Genomic DNA, 26,871 nt, shown 5'->3' on the forward strand with positions numbered 1-26,871 from the left:
AAATTAAGATCCTACATCTGTAATAACGATGTGTTTGCTCTCATAGAACAGGGAATGATGCTTTGAGCATTGGACAACTTTGTGTTGCCTAAATAACATAACCCCATGTCCCAAACAGCATCAGGACAGACCAGCAGTAGGAAACCCAAGGTGACCACACACAATGAGCACAATATTGTGTGAAAATATGTCCAGGGGAGACGTGCTGATGCCTGTGTGTGAAACTAGAACAGACAGCAGTAGGAGTGGGCTGATGGGACGTGTGGATGGAACTGTTTGTTCTCTCTCTCCTTCCCCCCCAGCCCTGGTCCCTCCTCCTCCTTGAGGCCATCAGCTCTGACCTCAAACTTCTGGAGATCCAGGGGGGTGCTGGATCCTAGTGAGACCCCATACCCCTGCCACAATGTGCACTGAGCCTGTGCCAGAGTCCCATCGCGCCGCCTGGCACTTGAGGTCACAGTAGGTGGACAGCCATATGGGGCTCACTTGGCACCGCTTGTAGTCAGTAACCAAGCAACCGAGGGTTATGTTGGAAACGTGAAAAATTATGTTGTACATCAATTAATACTTAAAACAAATGTTCACAGAGACACACAACACATTCAGGTGCACACACACACACACACACACACACACACACACACACACCACTGGCCTACCACTGTACTGTATGTTGACACATTCCTTTGTAGACTGTGCCAAAGGCGCTTGCTTAAGTTCTACTCCATTGAATCCATCTTGACACAGTGATCAGAAAGTTTCTGGCAAGTAACCGGCAATTTGCTCCTTGGTTAAACACTTGGAAGTCAGAAACCTTCAGCAGATGCATCAAAGGGAAATTACTGCTGACAAAGACAGGTTGACCGCAGGCGGAAAGAGAACATCCATCTCGACCTCGGAGGCTTTAAGGAACATGCCCACTCCAGGGTGCAAAACCTCTGGAGTGTGTAATTTGAAACAGCAAGGAACATATTTTTTCCCTCCATTTCTTCATTGATATTAACTGGCTTTGTGACAAGACTCTCTGTGTTATGCGAGAGTTTGGCCTGTTACACGTCCAATGCAGCCGTTTTTATCTCAATATCTCTGGGTAAGAATTAAGTAAGTACCTTACTGTGATTGTTTTCAATTAAAATGGTAAAAAATAAACAAAAATAGCTTCTTAGCAAAAAGCAATTTCTCATGCAATAATTTTTTGCTAGGACTGTGTGGGAGTGGTCTGAGTGGGGAGGGGAAAATTGGAAAACTAGCCGTTATTGGCAGAGAGGTTTGGAACTCTCTTCGTTATTGGTCTATTAACTAATTTACCACCTGGTGATGTCATCAGCCAGGTCAAAACTCTATCCCACCAAAACAGTCTGAATTTTCAGGCGGTCTTTTCAAACAGCTCTTACAATAAAAAGGCATTATCATCATGTTCACAATGTCATAGTATTATTCCATCCTCATAGGTTGGAAATACAGTATATATAAAACACAGGAAAATCATGTTTTTTACTGCACTGGGCCTTTAACTTCTACTGCACACACAGAAACAGAGCTTCGCTGTACTGTATGGCACCCTTCTGCTTTCACTTGGCGCCTTGAGTTGACATAAGATTAACGCAGAAATACAACCCCAATCTGTATGTGGCTTCAAATCAGTGCCATACTCCCTCCTGTAAGCTTCTGTTTACCGTATCTATTTTGGCAGGATGGTGCCTATATCAGATTAATGATAGCTTAAGGTATCAAATTGTGATTGATCTCTGGAACCTTTTCTCTAGTGTTGTAGATCAGTGCTACAGTATCTGAGAGAAATAAACACAAGCAATTGACAGGCGGAGTGACATCAGATGGAGAATCTGCAGGCCTGGTTTTCTGTTTCCCGATGGGAGAGTATCTGATGGGACACTTCACTGCCTGATGATCTATTTCACAGAACCCCAATCCCTCTCACTATGTAGTCCAGTGTGGATATAGGTACAATACAGTAGAGTAGGTGTTCAGTGCATTGAGATGAGATGTTTTGCTCATCACAGGTACTATAAAGGGACGTTCTGTGGCATGTAAATGTTACACTTGACACCCTTCATCATGTGATGATCCAGGTTTGACAGCTGATTACTCATGCAAAAGTATTTTTGCTTTGCTACCACTGTGAGAGCGTCAATCAACCATTCTTTGGTCTGCTTTCATGATCTCAAATAAGTTGCCTATTATCTCTCTGGTAGAGGAGGACGGTGATGATGAACAATGTGTGCACTAAATGTGCTATTCTAAAGGACACCACTATGAGTATGCCCCATGAATGTCCTCAAGAATATAATATAATTCGATGGTAATACATATTTAATTTGTGGCAAATTAGCTAATAATTACCTGCTCGCTACCACCAACTATGTAGCTACCTGAAATAGGGTATGAGAGAGCACCTGTCATTCTGATTAATGGGAAATATGAAGCAAAGGCCCATGCGCACCCAGATGGCCCAGTTACTGGTACTTGAAATCATCTAGTGGTTGACCAAGATACCCACTTATAGTAGATTCTTGGCCCAGATCTCCAGACTGTGTTTAGAGATGGAGGATGTTGTACCCAGTGCCCAGGATGCGTCGACCTCGCCTCGACTCGGCTGCAGTCTGGGGACGGTGGTGGATGATGTAGAGGGACAGCTCTGAAGGAGGCGGGGAGGAGGTGATTAGCTCTGCGCCGTACCACAGAGGATTGGGCTCCAAAATGAGCCTCTCCGCTGGCCGGGATTTATCAGTGTCGTCAGGTGGGCTTAGACAATTACCCATGGTGCCGTGCAGATCCGTGGCTGGCTGGCAGCACCCACTGTGGGCGTCCACCTTCTCTTCTCACGCAAGACCACAGCTAGAGAGAGTGACTCCCTATTGCTCACCATCTATCAACCCCTTCTGTTCCTGCTCCTGCCTGATGAATACGCTGACCTGATCTATTCACGCATGGCTGATATTACAGTGTGGGACTCGGACCAGTTCTAGTAGGATAAAGACTGCCCTGCTCTCTGTGTGGATGACTGACTTTGTTCCGGCCAGGAGTTTCTCCTGACCACGCAACCTGATCAAGAACAACTCTGGTCCCTAGTTGTAAGCAAAGTAACCATTCTGTCTTACTTACAGAGTGTAGAATCATGCTCCTGTTGCTGATGGAAATGGTATTGGCGTAATCTCTGGCAGGCCTCTTGTACAATTATAAAAAGTCCCCTGTGTTGGCACTCAATAACTAATATTGAAAACAACCTAATTATAATTTAAACATACAATATATTCAGTATTTGAGTCTGAAGTTCACAAACTAGAACTCTCCCAGGGTTTCTGAGCCAGTTTCAACAGGGCAGAGTGTTCCCCTTTAAGCCTCAGTATACAGAAACAGAGAGTCATTTGCTTTTAAAGGTGCCCTGTCCCCCTTGGGTCACACAAGACCTTGCAGAAATGTTTCACAACTCTCCAAAGTTACCATTTGAACACATTTCTCAAAGTATTCTACTCCGTGTGGGTAAACTAAGGCGGCCTAATATTCAGAACCCTAAATATCCATTAAATATGCGTTCAGAGTGCATTGTGTTTTCTAAAAGAACATCACAGTAGGTCAGACATTTGGCTTACAAATAGGAGTGTGTACAAACACAGACTGTGGAAAATGTGAGTTTGTTTATTTTATCAGAGTCAGCAGACTATAGTGTTAAACATCTCAGCGGGCAAAACTGTTTGAAATTGCCTCATTGTAACAAGAAACTGGTTGAAATTACAGTCATTTCAACCAGTGTTGCCTAGTTTTGCCCGCTGGGATGAGGGAGGAGAAGTTTCAGGTCGGCTGTATGCATAATTATACCTCTGGAAATTTTAATTTAAGCTGCTATAAAAGCACCCTGTGGGTCACAGGTCACCCCAGATGGAATGAAGATTTTCATTTATAGATCTTTATGTAGGGTGTCCACCTACTCTGCTCAGACTGGGTGAAGACCCGCTTTGGTGATGAAATTTCACTACCTTACGTTATAAAATATATTTTACAAAGACAAATATGATTATTCATGTTTTGAATTGTTCATTTGAGTCTTTCTGTGACGTTTCTTTAACAGCATATCCAAAAAGTCTGATTTCGTAACCTAATACATCCGTTAATATGCACCGAGCTCTGTTGACAGAACGGTGCAGCTTTTTCACAGCAACTTTTGAGGATTTTACATGTTGTGGTGTTCGTCTTCAAAGTTGTTTCCGCGTGTCGCAAAAAGCTAAATTAGCATGACACGCACTGAATCTAATGTAAAAGGATTTGAAAATAAAAAGCTTGCGGTACGCTCAGTGCTCCGTTGAAATTTTACAGAGATACCCTTGTTTTTGTGAGAAGTCTTCTAAAAGAACAGGAAATTCGAATTAATATGAAAGTGTATACTAAAATATGAAAATACTACAAATGTCATGTCTCAAAATCTATCTTACCTCTTTATTGTTTTATGTCCTGCGGGAAAGTGAGCCTGTCAGATAGCCTTTATTCTCGCACAGCATCCAGCCTAGCTGACGTGATGCTGTAAAACTTTCCTTATTTTTTACCACTTTTTTTACTCTTGTCACCCTAATTTTAGCCATCCTGCAAGGGTAAAAACTCCAATAACTTTTAAGACGGATTATGATGGAGACATGAGGTTTGGATCATTGGTTTTCTTAGAGGATTATCTACACAATTAACATATTATTTTACCCATTGGTCAAAATCTGCGTTTTTTATTGGACACCGTACTTTATGCCTACCAGTATTTGGCCTCTAAAATAATTATAGCGCTCAGGTTTAATGGCGGTTTGGCACCTGGGGCCTATAACTAGATACATTCCACACGTCTCCAGGGTTATATGATTTCCATTTGTCATTTGAAGGACTTGAGCTTTAATGCTGATGATAATGAACACTGCAGGAGAAGAAATGGACAGGTATGTTAATATTCTGGATATTAAGGCAGTAAATATTTAAAACACACTTAAGACAGTTTTTGCAATAGGCTACACATTTGCAGAGAACAATTTGTCAAATGTTCTACTGCACGATGCAGCTCTGTTTTTCAAGTTAATTTCCAGTCATTAAGTTATCTTCACAACACTGACTAGAGGGCAAGAGAAGTTATCTTCGAGATCTCAATGAGTTCTTCACAAGGTATTCACGTCATCCATTTTCTTTGTTCTCGTTGAGTTGTGCCAGTAGACTTCCACCTAAGGCACTCTTCCCACTCAACCAATCCTGGCAGCTGAGAACTTTACAAGATGAAAAGAGTTCCTCACTATCACCCTCATCTCTTGTCTCCCTGGGATATCTATGTCTTGTTAGTGGGCTCTGTGTCAGTGAGAATATGAGAGATGGACTGCAAGCCAGAGTTTTTACAATTACTAGCATGAATGCTTAGGCCTACCCTTTGACGTACATAGAGCAAGCTTTCACCTATGACCTCAAGCCAATTCTGCTTTCATATTAACGTGTTTGATGTACTAAGGTAATTTTTTATAATATATTCCCTTTCAGCATTGCCTCTAAGTTAGACCACAAGGTCACTTATGATCCGACTACATCAGAGCTCTCCAACTGGTCCTGGAGAACTACTGGTTGTCAGGGCTTAATTCCAGGTCTTCAGTAACACACCTGATTCAGCTAATCATGCTCCTGACTGAAGACCATAATTAGTTGATATTTTGAATTGGTTTCATTTAGTAATGGGCTGGAATAAAAGCCTGCACACCTAGCTCCTCAGGACCCGATTTGGAGCCCCGTAATCTATGTGAAGTTCCTACAAGCATACTAATGTAGTGTAGCAGTAGCCAGAGGTTACAGTATGTCACCGAGTGATTTAGTGCAGTGTGTTGATAGCAGTCCCATGTGGCTCAGTTGGTAGAGCATGGTGCTTGCAATGCCAGGGTTGAGGGTTCAATTCCCACAGGGGACCAGTATGAAAAAGTATGGAAACTGTATGCAATCACCTCTGTAAGTCGCTCTGGATAAGAGCTTAAATTACACATTTTTCTAAAAGATAGATAGTGTGGGGCTGTTATCAGTAGCTGTCCTGGTTGGCCTGGTAGTCCCTGCAGCGAGCTAGCCTGTGATTCACCTTTCAGGTAAGGGGAACCTGTATAGTGGGATTATTTGAAGAATGTTCCATCTAGGACAAGGATTAGGTTTGGCCTTTTAATCCTTGAGTCCATGGGCTGCACCCACTGATGCAGAATCATGTACGGCTTGTTTAGTGGTTTTGTAGTCGTGCAGTGCTTATTTATCTGACATCAAAGGCTACTGTATAATGAAAGTAGGCTAGAGGAAAAGTGAATATTGACTTGCGTGCAGCTGTAGGCTTACTCAACTGTTCTATTTACAGTATTTATTGTTAGTTCCGCAAAGTCCATTGCTGTTCAATCCCAGTTTGTTTGTGTTTTCTTTCTTGGTCACGTCTGGGAAACTTTGAAAATGAGTTAGCTCTTTATTGGAATCGTCTAATATTTTGCTGGAAGTGCTGCTGCAGCAGTGCTATAGCTGCTAAAAAAGGTGGAGATAATCTAGAGATTTACCCAGTGTTGATTTAACTGGGGATCAATATCAGCTCATGGTTTTCATCGACTTCTTCACACTATTAACTGTATCTGTACACTGACAAGATATGAGAGCAAAAGATTATGAAGAACCTCCTGACGCTCATATAAAAAGCCATTAAGTAGCTAAATGTGCCCTTGCTTCGAGGATGTAGTTATCTGCTAGACCCAGGCACCAGATACTGATTGAGATTTTGATTGTAGGCAATAATGAATGTCTTCATGCTACTCAGCCCAGGTTCCTTGGACCTAAAGCTCCACTTAAGCAATTACAGGGTGAAGTTGGGATCCCATTGGCAGTACCACCTGAACCTTCGATATGACATCCTTGGTCTGTACTGACTCTTGACAATGTATTTTTTCCCTTCAGGATCACCACTACAGCAGCTTGTATGATGGACCTGAGACGATATCCGCTGGACGAACAAAACTGCACACTGGAGATAGAGAGCTGTGAGTATCTATCTTTCTCGCTTTCAATTCAACTCAATTAAATGTTATTTGAATTGGCATGACTGGGAAACAGCCTGTGCCAAACCAATGGTCTGTACTAGTACTGTACGTATAAGGAATCCACAAAGTTGCAGACACAACCTCAAGTCAGTTACTATAACACAATAATATCTCAAGCATTGAAAACTACTCATGGACATGAACCATTTCCGGAGGAATGTGTTGATGTACAGTAAATGAAACCCAATGAGGGGAAATGAACAGTGTTTCCTGTCAGCAGATTTGTCAGTGAAAGCTAAAGCACCCAATTCAAGAATACTATGTTGCATCACTTCAGAAATTCAGGGGTTTCCGCATTACAATAATGTACAAATATTAAGACAAATTGTGTGGAATTTCAGCCTGTTCAGGTGGAATGGAACTTTTGGCCTACATCATAACATCACACTGTGATCTGATTATAATAGACAAATTACTCTTCATCTAGGTAAAGGGGTGGGCTGTAGACCATCCTATCAGCCAATCTGGTCTGTGTATGTAAATATCTCAGGGAAATAAACGATGACAAATATTTTGGAGTTATTTTCATTAAATAAACACAGTGTTTTATTAGACATACAGTGATGATTTAACAATTTAATTACAAAGACTGCATGCATGCTTTAATACATCTCATTTAGTCATTGACATTGACATTAATCACATATATATATATCAAAATAGAAAACAAACGTTTAAAAAAAATAAAGCCATTATCATCTTCCCCTCTTCAATTAATTCCTTGTTTCCTGTATACATTAGTGAGTAGGCTATTTGTCACCGACCGGCTCGATTCGGTCATATGTAGCACAATATGAAATTGTGTTTTTTACATTGGATAAAAGGAAAGACTCAGAGCTAGAAAATGGTATATCATACACTACAGTTGAGGAACAATTGGAAAGTAATTGTGCTTTGAGAGTTGATAAACTTGTAACCTCACTTTTGAGAAAATGGCCCGTGAATGTTTTGGTTCTAGTTTGTTAGCTAGCTAGCTAATGTTAAGTTAGCTGGCTAGCCAGTTCAAATAACTGACGACGTCTTACTTTAGCTAATTTGTCTTCATTATTACAGGAAAATAAACTCACAACAAGATCATTATTTACAAGTTAAATGGGAGCCAATTACAGAAAATAGCTTACAGTTTTGTATTTGTATTTATTATGGATCCCCATTAGCTGCTGCAAAGGCTCAAACAGACAGCTCCGTGCATTCAACATGTCAATACCTCTCACAAATACAAGTAGTGATGAAGTCAATCTCTCCTCCACTTTGAGCCAGGAGAGATTGACATGCATATTATTAATGTTATTAATTAACAGTTGCGAGTGTGACAAAATAAAAGCAAGGCATTCTACCGGATAATTTTTGAACTTGGACACTGTCTCGTTGGCCTAATGTTATATCCTAATTTGACTTTGGTGCAGGTCATGTTCTTCACATTACCGTCTCTGGTAAACACATACTACAGTTGAAGTCAGAAGTTGACATACACTTAGGTTGGAGTCATTAAAACTCGTTTTTCAACCACTCCACAAATGTCTTGTTACAAACTATAGTTTTGGCAAGTCGGTTAGGACATCTACTTTGTGCATGACACAAGTAATTTTTCCAACAATTGTTTACAGACAGATTATTTCACTTATAATTCACTGTATCACAATTCTAGTGGGTCAGAAGTTTACATACACTAAGTTGACTGTGCCTTTAAGCAGCTTGGAAAATTCCAGAAAATGATGTCATGGCTTTAGAAGCTTCTGATAGGCTAATTGACATCTTTGAGTCAATTGGAGGTGTACCTGTGGATGTATTTCAAGGCCTACCTTCAAACTCAGTGCCTCTTTGCTTGACATCATGGGAAAATCAAAAGAAATCAGCCAAGACCTCAGAAAAGAATGTGTAGACCTCCACAAGTCTGGTTCATCCTTGGGAGCAAATTCCAAACGCCTGAAGGTACCACGTTCATCTGTATAAACAATAGTATGCAAGTATAAACACCATGGGACCACACAGCCGTCATACAGCTCAGGAAGGAGACGCGTTCTGTCTCCTAGAGATGAACGTACTTTGGTGCGAAAAGTGCAAATCAATCCCAGAACAACAGCAAAGGACCTTGTGAAGATGCTGGAGGAAACAGGTACAAAAGTATCTATATTCACAGTAAAACAAGTCCTATTTCGACATAACCTGAAAGGCCGCTCAGCAAGGAAGAAGCCACTGCTCCAAAACCGCCATAAAAAAGCCAGACTACGGTTTGCAACTGCACATGGGGACAAAGATCGTACTTTTTGAGAAATGTCCTCTGGTCTGATGAAACAAAAATAGAACTGTTTGGCCATATTGACCAGCGTTATGTTTGGAGGAAAAAGGGGGATGCTTGCAGGCCGAAGAACACCATCCCAACCGTGATGCACGGGGGTGGCAGCATCATGCTGTGGGGGTGCTTTGCTGCAGGAGGGACTGGTGCACTTCACAAAATAGATGGCAACATGAGGAAGGAAAATTATGTGGATATATTGGAGCAACATCTCAAGACATCAGTCAGGAAGTTAAAGCTTGGTCGCAAATGGGTCTTCCAAATGGACAATGACCCCAAGCATACTTCCAAAGTTTTGACAAAATGGCTTAAGGATAACAAAGTCAAGGTATTGGAGTGGCCATCACGAAGCCCTGAAATGAAAATGACCTGACAAAATTAGAAACGTATAATATATGAAAATATAGCTAGCTAGACTATCTTACCTGTATACATGAGTGGACGCGTCTCCCTCTCTGTCACGGATGCCATGGTTGCCCTTAGTTTGAAGATGTAATCCTGAGACAGGCGTTTTATACAACAGCCTTCTGTGTGTTCCCTCTGCATATTTGCAATCAAATGCCAGAATTTTCTCCATCTCCGTAGCTATCATTCTCTAATTCCACCGGGCATTCCACTGATTTCAAAACTCGGTCCTCCAGAAAGTGAAGAGCAACACTTTTACAGTTCTACTACGTGATATCTTTCAAAAAAGCCGCGTTAGAAAGGATTACCTACACATACTGACCATCTCATGTTATAGACAGAAGTGTGCTACATGGCAGACCAGTCCAAACTCATCTGTCCAGCCCATCCATTATCTCAGCCAATCATGGCTAGCGGGAAGGTTCCTGTCTTTTTCTGTGGCTAAACCAACTAGGCTCGTAATTTAACAATAGTATTCGTATGTACAGATGGAATATAAGTTTGTTATTAAGGCACATGAAAGTTCCATGTTCCAGAATGCCTTTCTGCCAAAAAACGCATCTTGATAAAGAAAAATGGTTACAAATGCCTCTCCTGTGAAGTAGTGAAGCGCGACATACGCCTAGTTTCCTGAAACTAGTCACATTTTTGTTCTTGCTGAATCACTTCAGTTCCTAAAGAGAATATCAATTTAATTAATTTTCTCACCTTTGGAAATACAGCTACAATTTGAGAGGTCATGCAACACAAAAGCATGAGGCAACAGCACTACGTTTGTATTATCCTAATGAAGTTCACCTTCATCTTGACAGAACCAAAGAACATTGTGCAACCATTGTGAACAAAAATGTCCTAATCAAATCTAATTGCGACCTGTTTTGCGTTTGTTGAGTGTAGTTTTGATGGAGGCAAATGTTAGTTCCAGTGTGATCCTGTTCAACTGCTGAACAGACATGGCTCAGTGACTGAAGGCATTACAGCCAGGGACAGAGAGCCTCACAGAACACGTAGTTATTCAGCATTGAGCTCTCGAACACAAAGTCTACTCCTTCATTCTTTTTTATCAAGACTGACTTATTGCCAGGCACAACAGCGACTGTGTGGAGCGAATATGTAATGCATCTCTCCCTGATAAAAGTTATTTTTTAAACACCTGAGGCCTCTCCTGTTTCATTAGTGCTGCTGGAGTCAGTGTTTGTGAAGCTGCAATGTGATGTGGGCTCTGGCTCTGTAGACCCGACACCTTTTTGATCTGATGTGCTGCCTGTCCAACTCGGCAGCCATCCTGGTCTCATCGGTGCAGTCTCTTTTTTCATCTTGTCTTGACTCCCCTCTTCTCTCTCTCTTTATCTCCCCCTATTGCTCTCTCTCTCGCTCTCTCTCTCTCTCTCTCGCTCTCTCTCTCTCTCTCTCTCTCTCTCTCTCTTGCTCTCTCTCGCTCCCTTTCTCCATCTCTCTCTCTCTCTGTCTGGCTTTTTTTCTAGGGAGCATGAGAGTTTGATCGCTCTTATCTCCCTTAATACCTCTGAAATATAACCACTGAATCACGCTGAGTTTGTAACCAGCTTTGACAGTAGAAGCAGAACTTTCAAGTGTATTTTATTTTCATCATATTCATTTAACATTGTGTAATTGTTTTGGACTAAAACTTCATAGCTGAACCTGATTTAATTAGCATTCTTTAAATGCAGAATAGGAAGTATTCTGGGAAAGGTTAATGTTGTTGCATCATGCTGCAAAGAAAACCCCACCCATTTTGTTTGCTTTCTTTGTTTTTTCAGAAGTTCATTCATTTATTATAATTACTTAATTACCATACAAAGCAGCAGTAATAGAACATTAATCATATGGAAATGTTCTTGTTTTGTAACTTGTAAAGGTCTGCTGCCTATTGAATAAAACAGAATAGGAGGGAAGAAGCATAACCAAAACAGACTCAAAGGGCATGTGTTAAATCACAATTAGAAGTCCCCTAGGTATTGGGTGTTGAAATGTGAAATGAGATGCAGATTAAGTAGTATTTTAGAACTCAGTCCAGCTTTAAACTTACTCTTGAAAGTTATAATAGTAGAAATCACAAGGTGCAATTTCCAAATTGGGTAGTGCATCATCAGTTCCTCTTGTCATGTCAGTCATTGCAGACCTTAGAGAGCTATTTATAACTTGTCAGAAATGTCCAGATCAACTAGCCCATGTCAGCTAATGTTTTTTATTTAGGTTTGTTAGCCCATAGATTTTGTTGTAATTTTTTTGTCACTCAAATATCACATGAATACACATTAGACATGGCAAAATGTAAAGAATTTCAAGTTCAAGTTCTGGTTAAGTGTTTATTTTTTAGGAGAAACAGTCCTTTATCCTAGTGGCAGTAAGGCTGCTGAATGACAATCACTAGCAGGTCCAGTGGGCTAGCCTACACTTGACAATGTAGTGATGTGTATAGTGTGTTTTATAGTGTACCATTGAATCAGCTACTGTATGAATAGCACTGGTTGTATTTATTGTACACAGAGCCGCAAACAACATGTCCCCATGGGGATAATAACGTTATTGTCTTATCTGTATGTTTTAGGCATGCATGTCTTTGGAATATTGTCTTTCAGCTCCATGTAGATGTGTATTTTTCTTTATCCCTGTCTGAGCTGATGTGTCGCTAGTTCAGACGTCTTCTGACAATATCACAAAGTGTCAGATGAAAGCCTTGTCAGGTTCAGAAGAAAGGAGGGAAGAGAGGATGAAGCGTCAGAAAGTTTGGCTGGATAAAAGGAGATGGAGTAGAAGCCTACAAGCAATAATAACTATTCAACACTTCTGTGTAAATTACTTTAATCATTAGTGAGAGCACTTAACATGCTCAATACAATTGGTGTGATGCAATTATTTAGTCTCTCTTTCTATAAATTGTTCCAGTAATAAGCCCCTTGGTCTTCATACTAATTTGGTTGTAATGAAATACATCTTTGGAGCAGACTTGTTCCCTCCTGGGAGCAGGAGTGTGATGAGATGAGACTGGCGCCCTCGAGGTGGGCAGTGGAAGCAGTTATTTTGGATTGTCTGCCTCTCGTCTATGTGGCTCATTGCCGAGCAGGGGACACTAATGTGTCATTTAAGGGAAATGCCTTTTCATGGAATCATGTGTTAAGTGACTTTTGTGAGTTTGTTTGTCTAATTGCTGTTTTTACATGTCAACACAACAACACGGTATGTCTTGCAGAGTGGCCGTGTGTGGGTACTTTATATTAAAGAACAACTGACCCGTGTCACTGCACAGTGCTGGGTGACTTTCAGCAATATTGCATGAGGGCTAGGTTATGACCTGTCAAAACACCTCCTGTCAAGCTACATTTGTTGTGTTGTTTCTTCCCGGCTTCTCTATAATGTTTGCAAATTTGGGCTGTGGTGCAATAGGCCACATAACCTAGATCTAGGAAGTAAAAAACCTTGGGCTGCATTATAGTAGTTACATAGTATAGTATATGCTTATAAATTTCACAAGCACACAGTACTTCATTAGTAAACTAGTATAAATCGTGCTGCCAGATGTATAGAGTATACTTAATTCACACCTACTGTAATACAAATACGGTATCAAAGCAACCTTCAGTAATATTACTTTTTATTCAGTGTACTGTAGACCCAGACTGTTGTTGGTCAGAGAAGAAAAGAGGCATTCAAATAACCTATTTTGTAAGAAAAAGAGACAATTGCACCATTTTGGAGGACATGTATTGTGTTTGAGTCGATTGGGCCACAAGTAGATCCACAAACCAGCCTCATCTCTGCACATACTTACTGTTTTTCTTTCTAAGATGGCGAGAGTTGAAGAGATGCCTTATTAATACGGTGATTTTACGCTGTTGTCAGTGTTGTCACAATGAAACTATCACCTCAGCTCAAAATTCCACCAAGTAATAGTTACATTTTCTGCACCAGTGGTGCACAACGTATGGAGTGGCACTGCTATCAGATCCTATTTTAGAAATCACAAATGTCCTCTGGGGTCTGAACAGTTTGTACACTGGAGTTTATTTTGCGCCTTAGATCTTCCAATCACAGCTCCTGCAGGTTTGCCAACCAGCTGAACTGAAGACAGCTTGCTGTGCGCTGTAGAGACACTTTTAATTGGACACCAGGAATAAGATTAAAGTAACTTTGAACCGTGGGTATCAAACATTCATTTTAGTTATATTTTAGAGGAGCCTCCCAAATGTGAAAAGAGTAGCAGACCTTCCTATGCATTGTTAAGTCTAAAATGTGGCTGTTAAGTCCCCCGGTGTAGCCCTTTGATGGCATTTCTGAGATTCTTTAACTCAATGTATACTTTACAGACTTTAATGAGGCTTGGCCTCTGCTTTTAGTTTACTTTTCATTTAAGTTTGATGATGGTGTATTCATGTATGAACCAAGGGATGTGTGTAACTCCTAGCATAAAGCAAGTTTTAATTAGTTAGAGGCCACAGTTTTCCCATTAATCCTAACTGGAAATCCATCCATGTAACTCGTTAGGATTTACATGATGTACACGAAATTCCAAGTTAAGTGCAACTCTCAGGTTAGGATTTGGCCCTAAGAGAGCAAACCTCCAGGATTCACTTGTCCATTTATTTCAATTCAAGTATTTCAGCAGATTTTGTGCGTTTTTGGTGTGGCTTAATTTGTGTGAAAAGACACACATTTTTGTGAGACTTCCTTCATAGGAAAATACATTTTTGGGGGGGCAAACTCTCTCTTTTGAAAGTTATTAGAGCAATGCATGATGGGCGTTTGTGGTATCGATGAAGGTATTTGATTGGGGAATGGGGATACATTTTTATGATGGGAAATTATAATACACACCATAATACACACACACAAACACTTACACACATATACACACACTCACTTTGTTTGTACTCATGTTATAGCCAACTCTTGACTTTTGTATGAATGATCTTTTATAAAGTATTCATTATCTTTAACTGGTTAAATGTTTGTAGTTTGCATGTTTCAGTAATGATTAACATGGTTAAATAGTCGTAAATCTCTACTTTATTTAGCTTTTGGTATATTTACAATTTTTATACATATTCTGTATTTCCACTGAAGAAAGCAATAATTAATCAACACACTACTGTAAAGAAATGGACACTACCTGTTATAAAATGGAAATTGCTCTCCGTAAAAAAAATGTGAGAAATGCTCAGTCTGAAGCCATTCGGCTATGGGTTTCACAGCCCTGTAATAATGTTACAAGTTATAAAACCTTAAAAATGGTTTATTTACAACCTCTGAAGTATAAGATCTTGGGCAAAGTGGTACAGGAGAGTCTGACTTGAGTTCAGTCTTCACCAATGAGAACCAAGAGGGGCCTAGCGTCGTCCTTCATGACTGGGAAAGGCCTCGATTCTAGGCCGTAGAAAATCCTACATCCATCTCATTAGATCAGAACAGGATGGATCAACAGTGAATCATATTACTGGTTTGCATCCTAAAAAAAGGATAGTTGTGTTTTGCTGCATAACACAGTTGCATTATTTGTCACCCATATGAGGTGGATCATTGTCAGGTTATTAGATATATAAGCTTTAGTAACAAAAGAACACCATGGTTGTAATAACACTTTAAACAGGTTGTAAATGTGTAGAATGTGTTTGTTTTGCGTCCACACTGGTAAGTTAACTTATGTAAATTAGACAGTCACAGAGGATTTTCTTCTGAATAACTGGTCAGGGCATAACACTTTCCATTTAGCTTCAGGCAACTTTGATGTAAGGCTTGATCACACCTGTAGTGACTACTTCTATCCGTCATGCCCATTGTTGCTTATCCATTGTTCACTAGATATATCAATGTAATTACACCCAACACAATGTTGAAAAACAGAATGCTTCCCACCACTAGATATCATAACTAGACGTGAGCTGGACGTGGTCGCAACACTGCCACCAATGTAGCGGAAGAAAGTGAAAGCTGCAACAGGGACTCTAACCAGGGCTCATACGTGGCAAAGTGACCTCTAACGGCCATTGCCATGGCAGCCTAGTAGGCCTCTGGACAGAGGCAGTAGACCTACAATGCTGGCATATGCCTTGTTTCAATAGCCTAAGTATATAACATGATTGACACGACCGTAATAATCATCATGGAATGGCCTTGGAAGTGCCATAAGTGTAAGCCAACGTAATTCATTATTTTACATTAACCTGTTTAACTGCATTGATATGGTTTAATTGATCATAGTTCAGACTCGTTATAGATGCAAATACCATGCAGTTGCACCAGGGGAATTTAAACCAGACAGATTTTTTTAAGTAGCACAAAAATGTGTGTATTTTCACACAAATTAAGCCACACAAAAACGCACAAAATCTGCTGAAATACTTTTTGTACATATTTGCAGGAATTTAGTCTGAGATTGTGTTGTTCAAATTCTAATCCAGTCAGAGACACATTTGAATGTCTGGTTTCAGCCAAAATGTTGTTTGAAGTCAAGTTACAGTATATTATGATGTGTAAAGTCTCCCACCACACTCCTACAAAGGCCTCCCTTAGATCAATAAAACAAATCAATTCTGAATTTCTTTTATAAGCTTTATAAAATGCCTCCAGTCAGATGTGCCTAGGAGATGGCCGACCCTAGTTAAATGGCTTCAGTATTATATGCTATCTCTAACAATGTTATCAAGATAAATTCGATGTATTTTTAGACTGACAAAGCTCCCAGACCCATGAGTCTATGGGAAGATACTTTGTGTTAGCTTAGCATAGCCATCTATCCCTTAGAGTTCAAATTAAAGTCAACCAGGGACAAAGGAGACCCAGCCTATGTAGAAAGGCAGCGCGTTTTCTCCTCACTCCTCTTCTCTCTCCTCTCTCCCTCCTTACTTCCAGTTCCTGTGCACCTGATTCTGCATGGGGATCCATCCAAGCCAAATGCAGTGATGAAAGAGCTATGACAGCAAATGGAGGCAAAATATAATTTGAAAAGTTGGGCTCAAAGGAGAAAGTGGATCAGAGAATCCCAACCAACCAAACAGCGACCTTATATTGCCATCTGTATAGCAGGGGTTGGAAGGATGCTTATCGTGTAGGCTTTATGATAATAACTCATTGGTTATTGCAAATTAACTTTGATTTCGGAATTGGAAACTGCGTGTTGACTTGTATATGCTTTATTACGTAACTTAACGGTCTATCACAAAAAAAAATGGCTCTTAACAGCCTCTTCGAAATAGCTCCAATTAAACACATACTGTACCATCATGTATTCATCTGCAGTTTTAAAGATCAATATTTTTTTTGTTTAGGATTATCCAGAAATGACAACACAGTCTGAGAATAATGTGTTAAAACCAGTTGCTGAGAGAGTTACTTAATTATTCATAGCGTCTAAATAGGTCACCAGTAGTAATTATGAGGGGTAAGCCGAGGGAGGAGAGGAGAGAGGAAGAGAGAGGAAGGCCTGTGTGGGACTAATCAATGAGGCAGTGGAAGAGTTCTTGAATAATCTTGTCAAATATCACTCAGCCCGGCGGTCCATCCGCACGAGCACACCACACACATCACTCTCTCACACATACATGTGAATAGATACACACACATGTACGCACAAGCAAACATACACACACATGCAGACAGGCAGACACACAGTCACACAAATACACACACAAATTCATAAACACACACACACACACATTGATTAGTAGCCATTAAGAGGAGGAAATGGTTTTAATGTAATTTTGATTAGGACAGAGAAAAGAGAGAACTCCTCTTTATTTCTCATTAATTTGGAGGTTGCAGAACCCTCCATCTCTGTCTCTTGTCTCTGTTATAATGCGTGCACACAGTGCCCTGGAGTCAGCCGACTTGACAACTGCATTGGCCCAGGCAGGCAGGCAGTGGATTATGCAAGGCCCAGTTTCATGGTCTGATGGAAAATCATTTTTTTCATCGGGATTCTATAAGATGCTACTCAATCATTTATAGCCGTGAGTCCACTGGCTGGCTGCTAATTTATGTACTAGTTTTAGTTGAGTAAGCACTGAGGCAGAGAAAATAACATTGTTTTATATGAATATTTATGCTCTGTTAAAAACAGTTATTCTCATTGTGGTCAGTAGTTTGTCAAAGTAAAAGTTGACTTCACATTCTGGTTGTTTTGTTTAAATCTTGTCTATTGAAATATACTTGTATGGATCCAAGTGGCAGACATGTTAGGTTGACGCTACAGTATTTACAATGCTTCTGATTTAATCAACACGTTCTTTGTGTGCCTTATTGACGATTATGTACCCACAATTGTTTATGTTTAACTTAATAATCCTTTGAGACACATACACATTCATTACATTTCTGACTGGCTGTTTGCCCCTGTGTTCTTAATCAAATGGCCTGTCTCCTCTCTCTTCCTCAGATGGGTACACCACTGATGACATAGAGTTCTACTGGCGAGGAGGTCACAACGCTGTGACGGGGGTAGAGAGAATAGAACTACCCCAGTTCTCCATAGTGGACCACAAACTCATCTCCAAGAATGTCGTCTTCTCTACAGGTGATGTCTTATGCCCCAACTGCCCCTATATGAAGCTTATCTCTCCCATTTACTTATCAATATAGCTAAGTACAGATACAAAGACTACAGAGGAGACAAAAAAGGGCTTCTGTTACAAGGTTATCCCTGGCCAGTTTCTGAATAGGAGCTCTCATGGCGTTTCCAGAAAATGCCATGTTACATCAGTCTAGCTGGTTTCCTGTAATGGCACAGGCCAAGCTAGAGACCCTCGCTGTGCAGTGCAGGGACCATGGGGGTGACTAAGGGCCGGCTGGTAAATTGCATCCATTTATAGGTCAGTTAGATGCTCCGACATTGGGTCTCCTCTGACAATCTGGCACATGCATGCCGTTTCCAGGACATTAGCCCCATAAGGGGGAGAGCGAGGTTCTTATTAAGGGGGAAGAGTGATGTAGGGTCCAGTGAGAGAGGCGGAGGGGGACCCCGTGGTGGTTCCGGAATGGATGTGGGATGTTCCTGCTTCAGCCGAACTAGCACAGGCCCCACCGGCAAAACGGGGGCCACCCCTGCCCTCAGAAATGGAGCATGCTCATGACTTATTTAAAAAAAAATCTTGTTTGATGGAATTATTTATTCATAATCTACCTTATTTTAATATTCATGAATTTGTCATGCAAGCAGGCAGTAGGACAGTGGCAGTGTCTAATTTATTGAACGGGAGCAGTACAATGACACAGAGTGAGTCAAACAATTACAGTGTATCTCGGGGCCTAAGCTTGTCCTGTGCCTTACGAAGCTCATGTGTCCCCATGAACTGGTAAACCCAATGTTTTGTGATGCATAGAGAACGTATAGTAGTTATAGTTCATCCCTTTCTGTGTGGGCTGTGACTGCACTGCTTAGGGGATTACCATTTTCCACAGCAGCCTGCTGAGACCCGTAAGGGCTGACCCTCAGGTCACATGGAGAAGCACACATCAGCAGAAATGGTTGGCATTTATCAAATACCCCCCACCCCCTCCCCCAATGTTGTGGTAAAGACCAAAAAATGCCCTTGTTGCTCTATTAACAAGACTGTAACCTTAACACCCCCCACTGTTTCATTAGTCGTTGAGGAAACCCTCCCTGCATCTCTATTTGCTGTGCGCCACACACTAAACTCACTGAAAATCTTTTAACTAACGGCAACGTCAAAACTAACTGTGAACTACTCACAGGAGATGTGTGCCGGCGGCGTTTTTTATACCCACTCTGTAATATATTCACTTTCTCTTCCTACTCCTCTTGCACCTTCTGTTTAGCTTTTCCTCAGCTCCTGATACCGTGGGTCCTTCTTGATGTCAGCTCTAACGGTCCCCCCTCGCCTGTCATTGTAGTAGAATAATACAACCTAACCAAAATACAATCCAATCCCCAAGGACACAATATATGAGCGTGTTCAAGCAATGCTGCCATAAAGTGGCCTAATGGGTTTATTTCAAATAAAGCCTAGATAAGAAACAATGTAGTGCTCTCCTAGGCAGGAAAATAAGCCCTCTCTTCATACATATAGATATAGGCATAACCCTGATAATGCAAGAGAACGCTGATGCCACAGTGTTAGAACCAGAACCAGTATTCCTTCTGTTGAGTATTTCCCCAACAGATATCTTGGAGGCAAACAACAGGGAGTGGGACCCTTTAGGCAGCCTTTGTCAGGCATACTGTAGCTTGTCAGAACCATATACTGTAGTGGTAGCCTCTGGAGGCAAGCGTAAAGCAAAGTAAAGTCAATAGAAAGTTATCCGGCAACAAGCCTAGCAGACACGCCACCTGTATAACAACGTCTATATGTTGATATTTTTCCCTGTAGGATCCTACCCTCGACTCTCCCTCAGCTTCAAGTTGAAGAGGAACATCGGCTACTTCATCCTGCAGACCTACATGCCCTCTATCCTGATCACCATCCTTTCCTGGGTCTCCTTCTGGATCAACTATGACGCTTCCGCTGCCAGAGTTGCTTTGGGTAGGGACTGTGTCATGGATTTGTCATGTGACCAGTGACTAAGCTAATGACAACCTTAGCCAAAGCACAAGTTTGAGGCATGGTTTAGTTAGCGGGAATCAATAGTGTAACACTATGTCATAAAAATACCAACAGGATGTTGTGCTGTGTCTTTTTTTAAAACAAATATCTGTATTGGTTTTGAATCTCATCTATAATAGTCTCACCTTACATTGCCAAACCATATTTGCTTGAATTCAGGAAGGAGAAAAATATGTATTTGTTTTATGTTGGAGTTTCACTTTAGCTTTTTACAAATGCCATGAGAGAAAAATACATGATGTAGCAGCATTGCAGAACACAACAACCGAGATGCTTCCTAAAGTAGAGTGATGGATGACTGAAGTGATTTGTTTCCACTTTGATTTGAGTGCCTCTGCGTTTTTTGTTCCTCGTCATTACGTAAGTCTGGCCCATGAGGTCCGTGGTGCGTGGGATGTAGGAAGCTCCCCTCTCTCTTGCCCCTCCCCGTGGCTTGCTCCCTCGATAAGAGCAGCACTCTCCCTGATTGGAGACTGACCTGCATTTATTTCTCCAAGAGGGAAGCATGTGCAGGATTTAATGAAAACCAGAAGTAATGCTTAATAATGGAGGCGGCTGAACAGGGGGTACAGGCTCAACCCAGATCAGACCTCTGTTCAGGAACCGTTTGACCCTGTCCTGCTTTCAGCCATTATAGGCACTAACTACAGCAAATACCGGTGTGGCAGGTGCATTGCAATTGTGTATGGATGCAATGCCAAGCTTCTATCAGCAACTTGTCATTGACCAGAATCAGAGGTAGACAATTAAGTATGTCATTTACAGATTGTATTTAGAGTCAATACAAAGAAAGCAAGAATAATTGGTGTCATAGTAAAAGAGTTGAAACAAGACATCAGTAAGCTTCACCATATAAAGAGAAAACGCCAAAGCCCCTTTTAACAGTGTGTTGACCTCCAATTTGACTGTCACGACTCATTGAACGGAAATGGTAGTGAAAGCCAGCAGGGGCTTTCTTGTCAGTCACAGCAGCCTACTTGCTAGAACATTCAAATGTAAAATGAAAAGCAGAATGCACCTGATGATACCTGACCCCTCAGATCTGAGGTCAAGGCTTGAATTTCTCTCTCTCTGGGAGTCCTCTGCTAATGAGGTGGATTGTTGGTCTCCTGTGATGGTGATGATGGGCAGGTTATTTTCCCAGGAATCACCACTGTGCTGACCATGACCACCATCAACACTCACCTGCGGGAGACCCTTCCCAAGATCCCCTACGTCAAGGCCATTGACATGTACCTTATGGGTTGCTTTGTGTTCGTCTTCCTGGCCCTACTGGAGTATGCCTTGGTCAACTACATCTTCTTCGGCAGAGGACCCCAGCGCCAGAAGAGAGCAGCTGAGAAAGAAGCTGTCGCCAACAACGAGAAAATGAGAATGGATCCAAACAAGGTACAGTGTAGCCCATGCACCTACACAGCATTTTCCTGTATAGGATACCCAGTATTTTAAAGAGTAGCCCACTGGATAGATGATACGAGTTAGGTCAAGCCTCTCCATCCCTATTCCTGAAGAGCTACCGTCATGTGGGTTTTTGCTCCAACCCTGATCTAGCACACCTGATTCTAATAATTAGCTGGTTGATGAACTGAATCAGGTAAGTTACAACTGGGGTTGGAAAACCTACAGGAGGGTAGCTCTCCAGGAACAGGGTTAGAGTGAAAACCTACAGGAGGGTAGCTCTCCAGAAACAGGGTTGGAGTGAAAACCTACAGGACAGTAGCTCTCCAGGGACAGTGTTGGAGTGAAAACCTACAGGAGGGTAGCTCTCCAGGAACAGGGTTGGAGTGAAAACCTACAGGACAGTAGCTCTCCAGGAACAGTGTTGGAGTGAAAACCTACAGGAGGGTAGCTCTCCAGGAACAGTGTTGGAGTGAAAACCTACAGGAGGGTAGCTCTCCAGGAACAGTGTTGGAGAGCCCTGCTCTAGGTAGTGAATAATATTTGTGCACACTTAGAGAAATTGTTTATTTTCATACACCACATACTTGATAGAAATATGACTTATCGTAGATATTCACAAAAGGTATAATAATTAAACATGCGTAGTCTTTCCTGTATCGTGAATCGCTGTACTAGTTGTTCCTGTCCAGTCTGTTCTCATAACTACACTGTTATTTCACTGTGAACACACACACATTTTCAGATGAAAGTAGTGCCATGACTTGATTCTTGAGCTTACATGAATTTGATGTTTTGTCTTTTTCGTCTTCACTTTATGAAAGTGGATTTAATTATTGAAAGGACTGACTGTGGAGACAAGCAAGGTAATCATGATGGGGAATTGTGTCACCACTTCAAATGGGGGGTTGGATTAATGCTACTCTGCCTTACCGTCAAGGAGAACAAGCCTTTATGAGCATACATCAGTCCTGTGTGAAATCCAAATAAGGCGCTTTGCCGTCTGAAACACAGGCAGACAGAGATGATCTGTCACTGTGTTTTTTTTTGTCCAAATTAAATGGAATGAAAGGCAAGGAACCCTTTAGAACCCATGGGAGAGCCTGGAAAGCTTGTGAAGTGAAGAACAACATGAAGAGTATTCTTCCTGTTACATTTACCTGTTTTGTAATGTCCCGAAATGGGATGGAGAATTGTAAAAGCTTTTCTCTTATCTACATGGTAACTGGGTCAACTCAATGAACACACAGTGTATCAGGGTCTGTACTGTTTTCAGGTTGACTCATACAACAGAAAAACATGCTTTGGATAGAGATTTGGATGTTGTGTACTGCATTTAAATAAACAGATAGTAGTTTCTTGTTGTTTTCAACTGTGAGTAAAAGACACTCAGAGTCAAAATGTGATAGTTGCAGCAAATGGCTCTCTGACTATGGTTACATAAAACAGAATTGTCTATTTTGTGTTGCCTCTCTAGGCAGCTGACTCAAGTGACCATAATGATTTTGTATGCTTGCAGTGGTTGGTGGGAAATGTAGTTCAGAGAGACGACACTCTGTATGCCAGAATGAAACAGAGGGATATTGACGCTCATGACTCGATGTGGGAACCAATCTTTGTGGACGATGCAGCGATAGGACTAGGCGAGGAAAAGAATAAGGTACTGGATTAACAACTGAGAGTGACAACATACAGTACAATGCATTCAATATTTACAACCCAACTACAGTCACTTTTATAGTTTGACTTATTAAATTGTACCTAGAGTTTCCATCATCATCACCATCACCATCATCACCATCATCATCATCATCATCACCATCGTCCTCCCCTTATCCCTGAACTCCACTTTTAGACGCTGGTTTGCACATTCTAAACAAATGTAAATGTAATGGACGTATCTGCAGTACTCTATATGGTAACATCTAGCAAATAATAGCTGGGATGGATAGCTTCCCATTTTGGTGAATACATTATACGTTTCAGTAGCTATGTTTCCATCCAATTGGTGACAGATTTTCATGTAAATATTCTCAAATCTGCATAAAAACAACATTTTCCCACCAGATATGTATTTCCATCAAATGTACTTGTTTACAGATAAAAGGCTGTGCGTGATGACGCAGTGCACATAAAAAATACATTTTGTGGTTAAATTCCCATGTACCAAATAGAAAATACAAGTTAAATGGGTTTCCATCACATTTTCAACTCTACTGATGGTTTTCTCACAAACCAATGTGCGTTATATAGCGAATGTGCCCACTCTGGTATTGGCACGTGCGCACTAGCCAACAGTTAATAGATACAGTGCAGGTATAGCCTACACTACATTATGAGATATTATGGGAAAAAAAGCGAAATATGTTTATTTTTCAAATGGCAGCCAAGCATCGATGATCATGTCACCAGAATAATATATAATATTCCAATATTTATTGGAAAGGAGCATCAAGCTAATCACCTTGCACTTTCACCAACCTGTGAAGTTCATCATAATTTATTTAATCTGTAGCCTAATAAACTGCATGCTTTCCCGGTGAGTTTACTTCGATATGATGGTTATTATATCAATAATTGCGCATTAAAAGCGTTTCCACCGACATTTCTCACATAATACATTTTACAGACACAAAAAGATCCCACCTTGCCTAGCATATTTTGTTTTGTCGACATTTGGAAAGTTTACCGGCAAATGTTGTCTTTCCATCAGGCCTGTCATGACACTGGCATAAAAAGGTTGGAAGGAAACCTGGTTAGTGTGTTATTCATTTCTGAATATTATGTTATGGGTGATTTGGTTGTAATACACATGTAGAATCTTAGTTTGATCACCCTGTTGCAGGAGAATTTTCCAGGAAATGTAAAACTTGTAGTGTATTTGAGGTTGAAAAGGCTTCTGAAGTTTGTAATTTCCACTTAGACATTTCAGACATTATTTTCTCTTACAAACAATGTCCATTAATTATAATCCACATAATAATTCACATTTCCTGTTGCTGCAGGATCATTTTCCAGCTGTAGCTAACTGGCTCAAATTAACATCCTACATCTATAAGGTCACCATATGGTTGGGTCTGTGTTCACACAGAGTGTGATGAGAAATTCACCTTACCCTCTCTATCTCTACAATATATTATTGTTAAACCAACACTGGCGTTGTCATCGTCTGTTATCGCCATCTCTGTTTACACTTTGTGTTATATCAGTGGTTTTAGTCATCCAATTCTAGATTCAAAAAGTGTTTAATTGTGCCTGCTATTTTGTTTATTCAACTCAACATTGTCAGTGAGTATAACTCACTGCAAAGCAGTAAGTACAGTAATCCTTTCACATTCTAGGAACCCGCAGCTCCCTTTAACCCAAATAAACATGAGTTTATCATGAGTTCTTTCAAGTTTTGTTTGCATGCCATCCTATATTACGAACATATTTGTTATAAGACAATTAGTTATTGAATTATAAACTGTATTAACACTACAATATCAATATGATATGTTGTTTTAGAAACCAAAATAACCTAAGTCACTGAATTAATTTCTAGAGTGTAAACTAAAGACATATTCCATTGATATTCATTTGTCATTTTAAGATGTATGGGTTAATGGTTAGGACAGGGTGAGTAAAGGAAAACGAGTTGTTTTCTAGAACAAATACGTCGTCTCAGATTTAACATGAATTGTGAGCAGGGGCTCTTACAAAATGTTTAAAGACAACTTTGGCGGATACTACACTAACGTTCAAAGGTTTTAGAACACCTACTCATTCAAGGGTTTTCTTTATTTTTACTATTTTCTACGTTGTAGAATAATTGTGAATACATCAAAATTATGAAATAACACATATGGAATCATGTAGTAACCAAAAAAGTGTTAAACAAATATATTTTATATTTGAGATTCTTCAAATAGCCACCCTTTGCCTTGATGACAGCTTTGCACACTTTTGGCATTCTCTCAACCAGCTTCACCTGGAATGCTTTTCCAACAGTCTTGAAGGAGTTCCCACATATGCTGAGCACTTGTTGGCTGCTTTTCCTTCACTCTGCGGTCCGACTCATCACAAACCATCTCAATTTGGTTGAGGTCGGGGGATTGTGGAGGCCAGGCCCCTTCTTGGTAAAATAGCCCTTACACAGCCTGGAGGTGTGTTGGTTCATTGTCCTGTTGAAAAACAAATGATAGTCCCACTAAGCCCAAACCAGATGGGATGGCGTATCGCTGCAGAATGCTTTGATAGCCATGCTGGTTAAGTGTGCATTGAATTCTAAATAAATCACTGACAGTGTCACCAGCAAAGCACCCCCACACCATAACACCTCCTCCTCCATGCTTTATGGTGGGAAATACACTTGCGGAAATCATCCGTTCACCCACACCGCGTCTCACAAAGACACAGCTTTTGGAACGAAAAATCTCCAATTTGGACTCCAGACCAAAGGACAAATTTCCACTGGTCTAATGTCCATTGCTTCTGTTTCTTGGCCCAAGCAAGTCTCTTCTTATTATTGGTGTCCTTTAGTAGTGGTTTCTTTGCAGCAGTTAGACCGTGAGGGCCTGATTCACACAGTCTCCTCTGAACAGTTGATGTTGACATGTGTCTGTTACTTGAACTCTGTGAAGCATTTATTTGGGCTGCAATTTCTGAGGCTGGTAACTCTAATGAACTTATCCTCTGCAGCAGAGGTAACTCTGGGTCTTCCATTCCTGTGGCGGTCCTAATGAGAGCCAGTTTCATCATAGCGCTTGATGGTTTTTGCGACTGCACTTGAAGAAACGTTCAAAGTTCTTGAAATGTTCCGTATTTACTGACCTTCATGTCTTAAAGTAATGATGGACTGTCATTTCTCTTTGCTTATTTGAGCTGTTCTTGCCATAATATGGACTTGGTCTTTACCAAATAGGGCTATCTTCTGTATACCCCCCGTACCTTGTTACAACACAACTCATTGGCTGAAACACATGAAGAAGGAAAGAAATTCCACAAATTAACTTTTAAGAACGCACACCTGTTAATTGAAATGCATTCCAGGTGACTACCTCATGAAGCTGGTTGAGAGAATGCCAAGAGTGTGCGAAGCTGTCATTTACATTTACATCATTTAGCAGAC

General features: G+C 40.8%; 1 protein-coding gene across 2 annotated transcripts in view; it reads left to right on the forward strand.

Moving 5' to 3' along the window:
* Window positions 1–26,871, forward strand: part of LOC121579215 (gamma-aminobutyric acid receptor subunit beta-2-like) — an 85,097-nt gene that overhangs the window by 50,867 nt on the left and 7,359 nt on the right. For both annotated transcript variants that reach the window (XM_041893610.2, XM_041893609.1), the window contains exons 5-9: window positions 6,943–7,025; window positions 18,179–18,316; window positions 20,130–20,282; window positions 21,508–21,752; window positions 23,281–23,421. In XM_041893610.2, the coding sequence (XP_041749544.1) occupies window positions 6,943–7,025; window positions 18,179–18,316; window positions 20,130–20,282; window positions 21,508–21,752; window positions 23,281–23,421 (760 nt within the window). The remainder of the gene's footprint in view (window positions 1–6,942; window positions 7,026–18,178; window positions 18,317–20,129; window positions 20,283–21,507; window positions 21,753–23,280; window positions 23,422–26,871) is intronic.

Source organism: Coregonus clupeaformis, chromosome 13 (genome assembly GCF_020615455.1).
Source record: "Coregonus clupeaformis isolate EN_2021a chromosome 13, ASM2061545v1, whole genome shotgun sequence".
Lineage (NCBI taxonomy): Eukaryota > Metazoa > Chordata > Actinopteri > Salmoniformes > Salmonidae > Coregonus > Coregonus clupeaformis.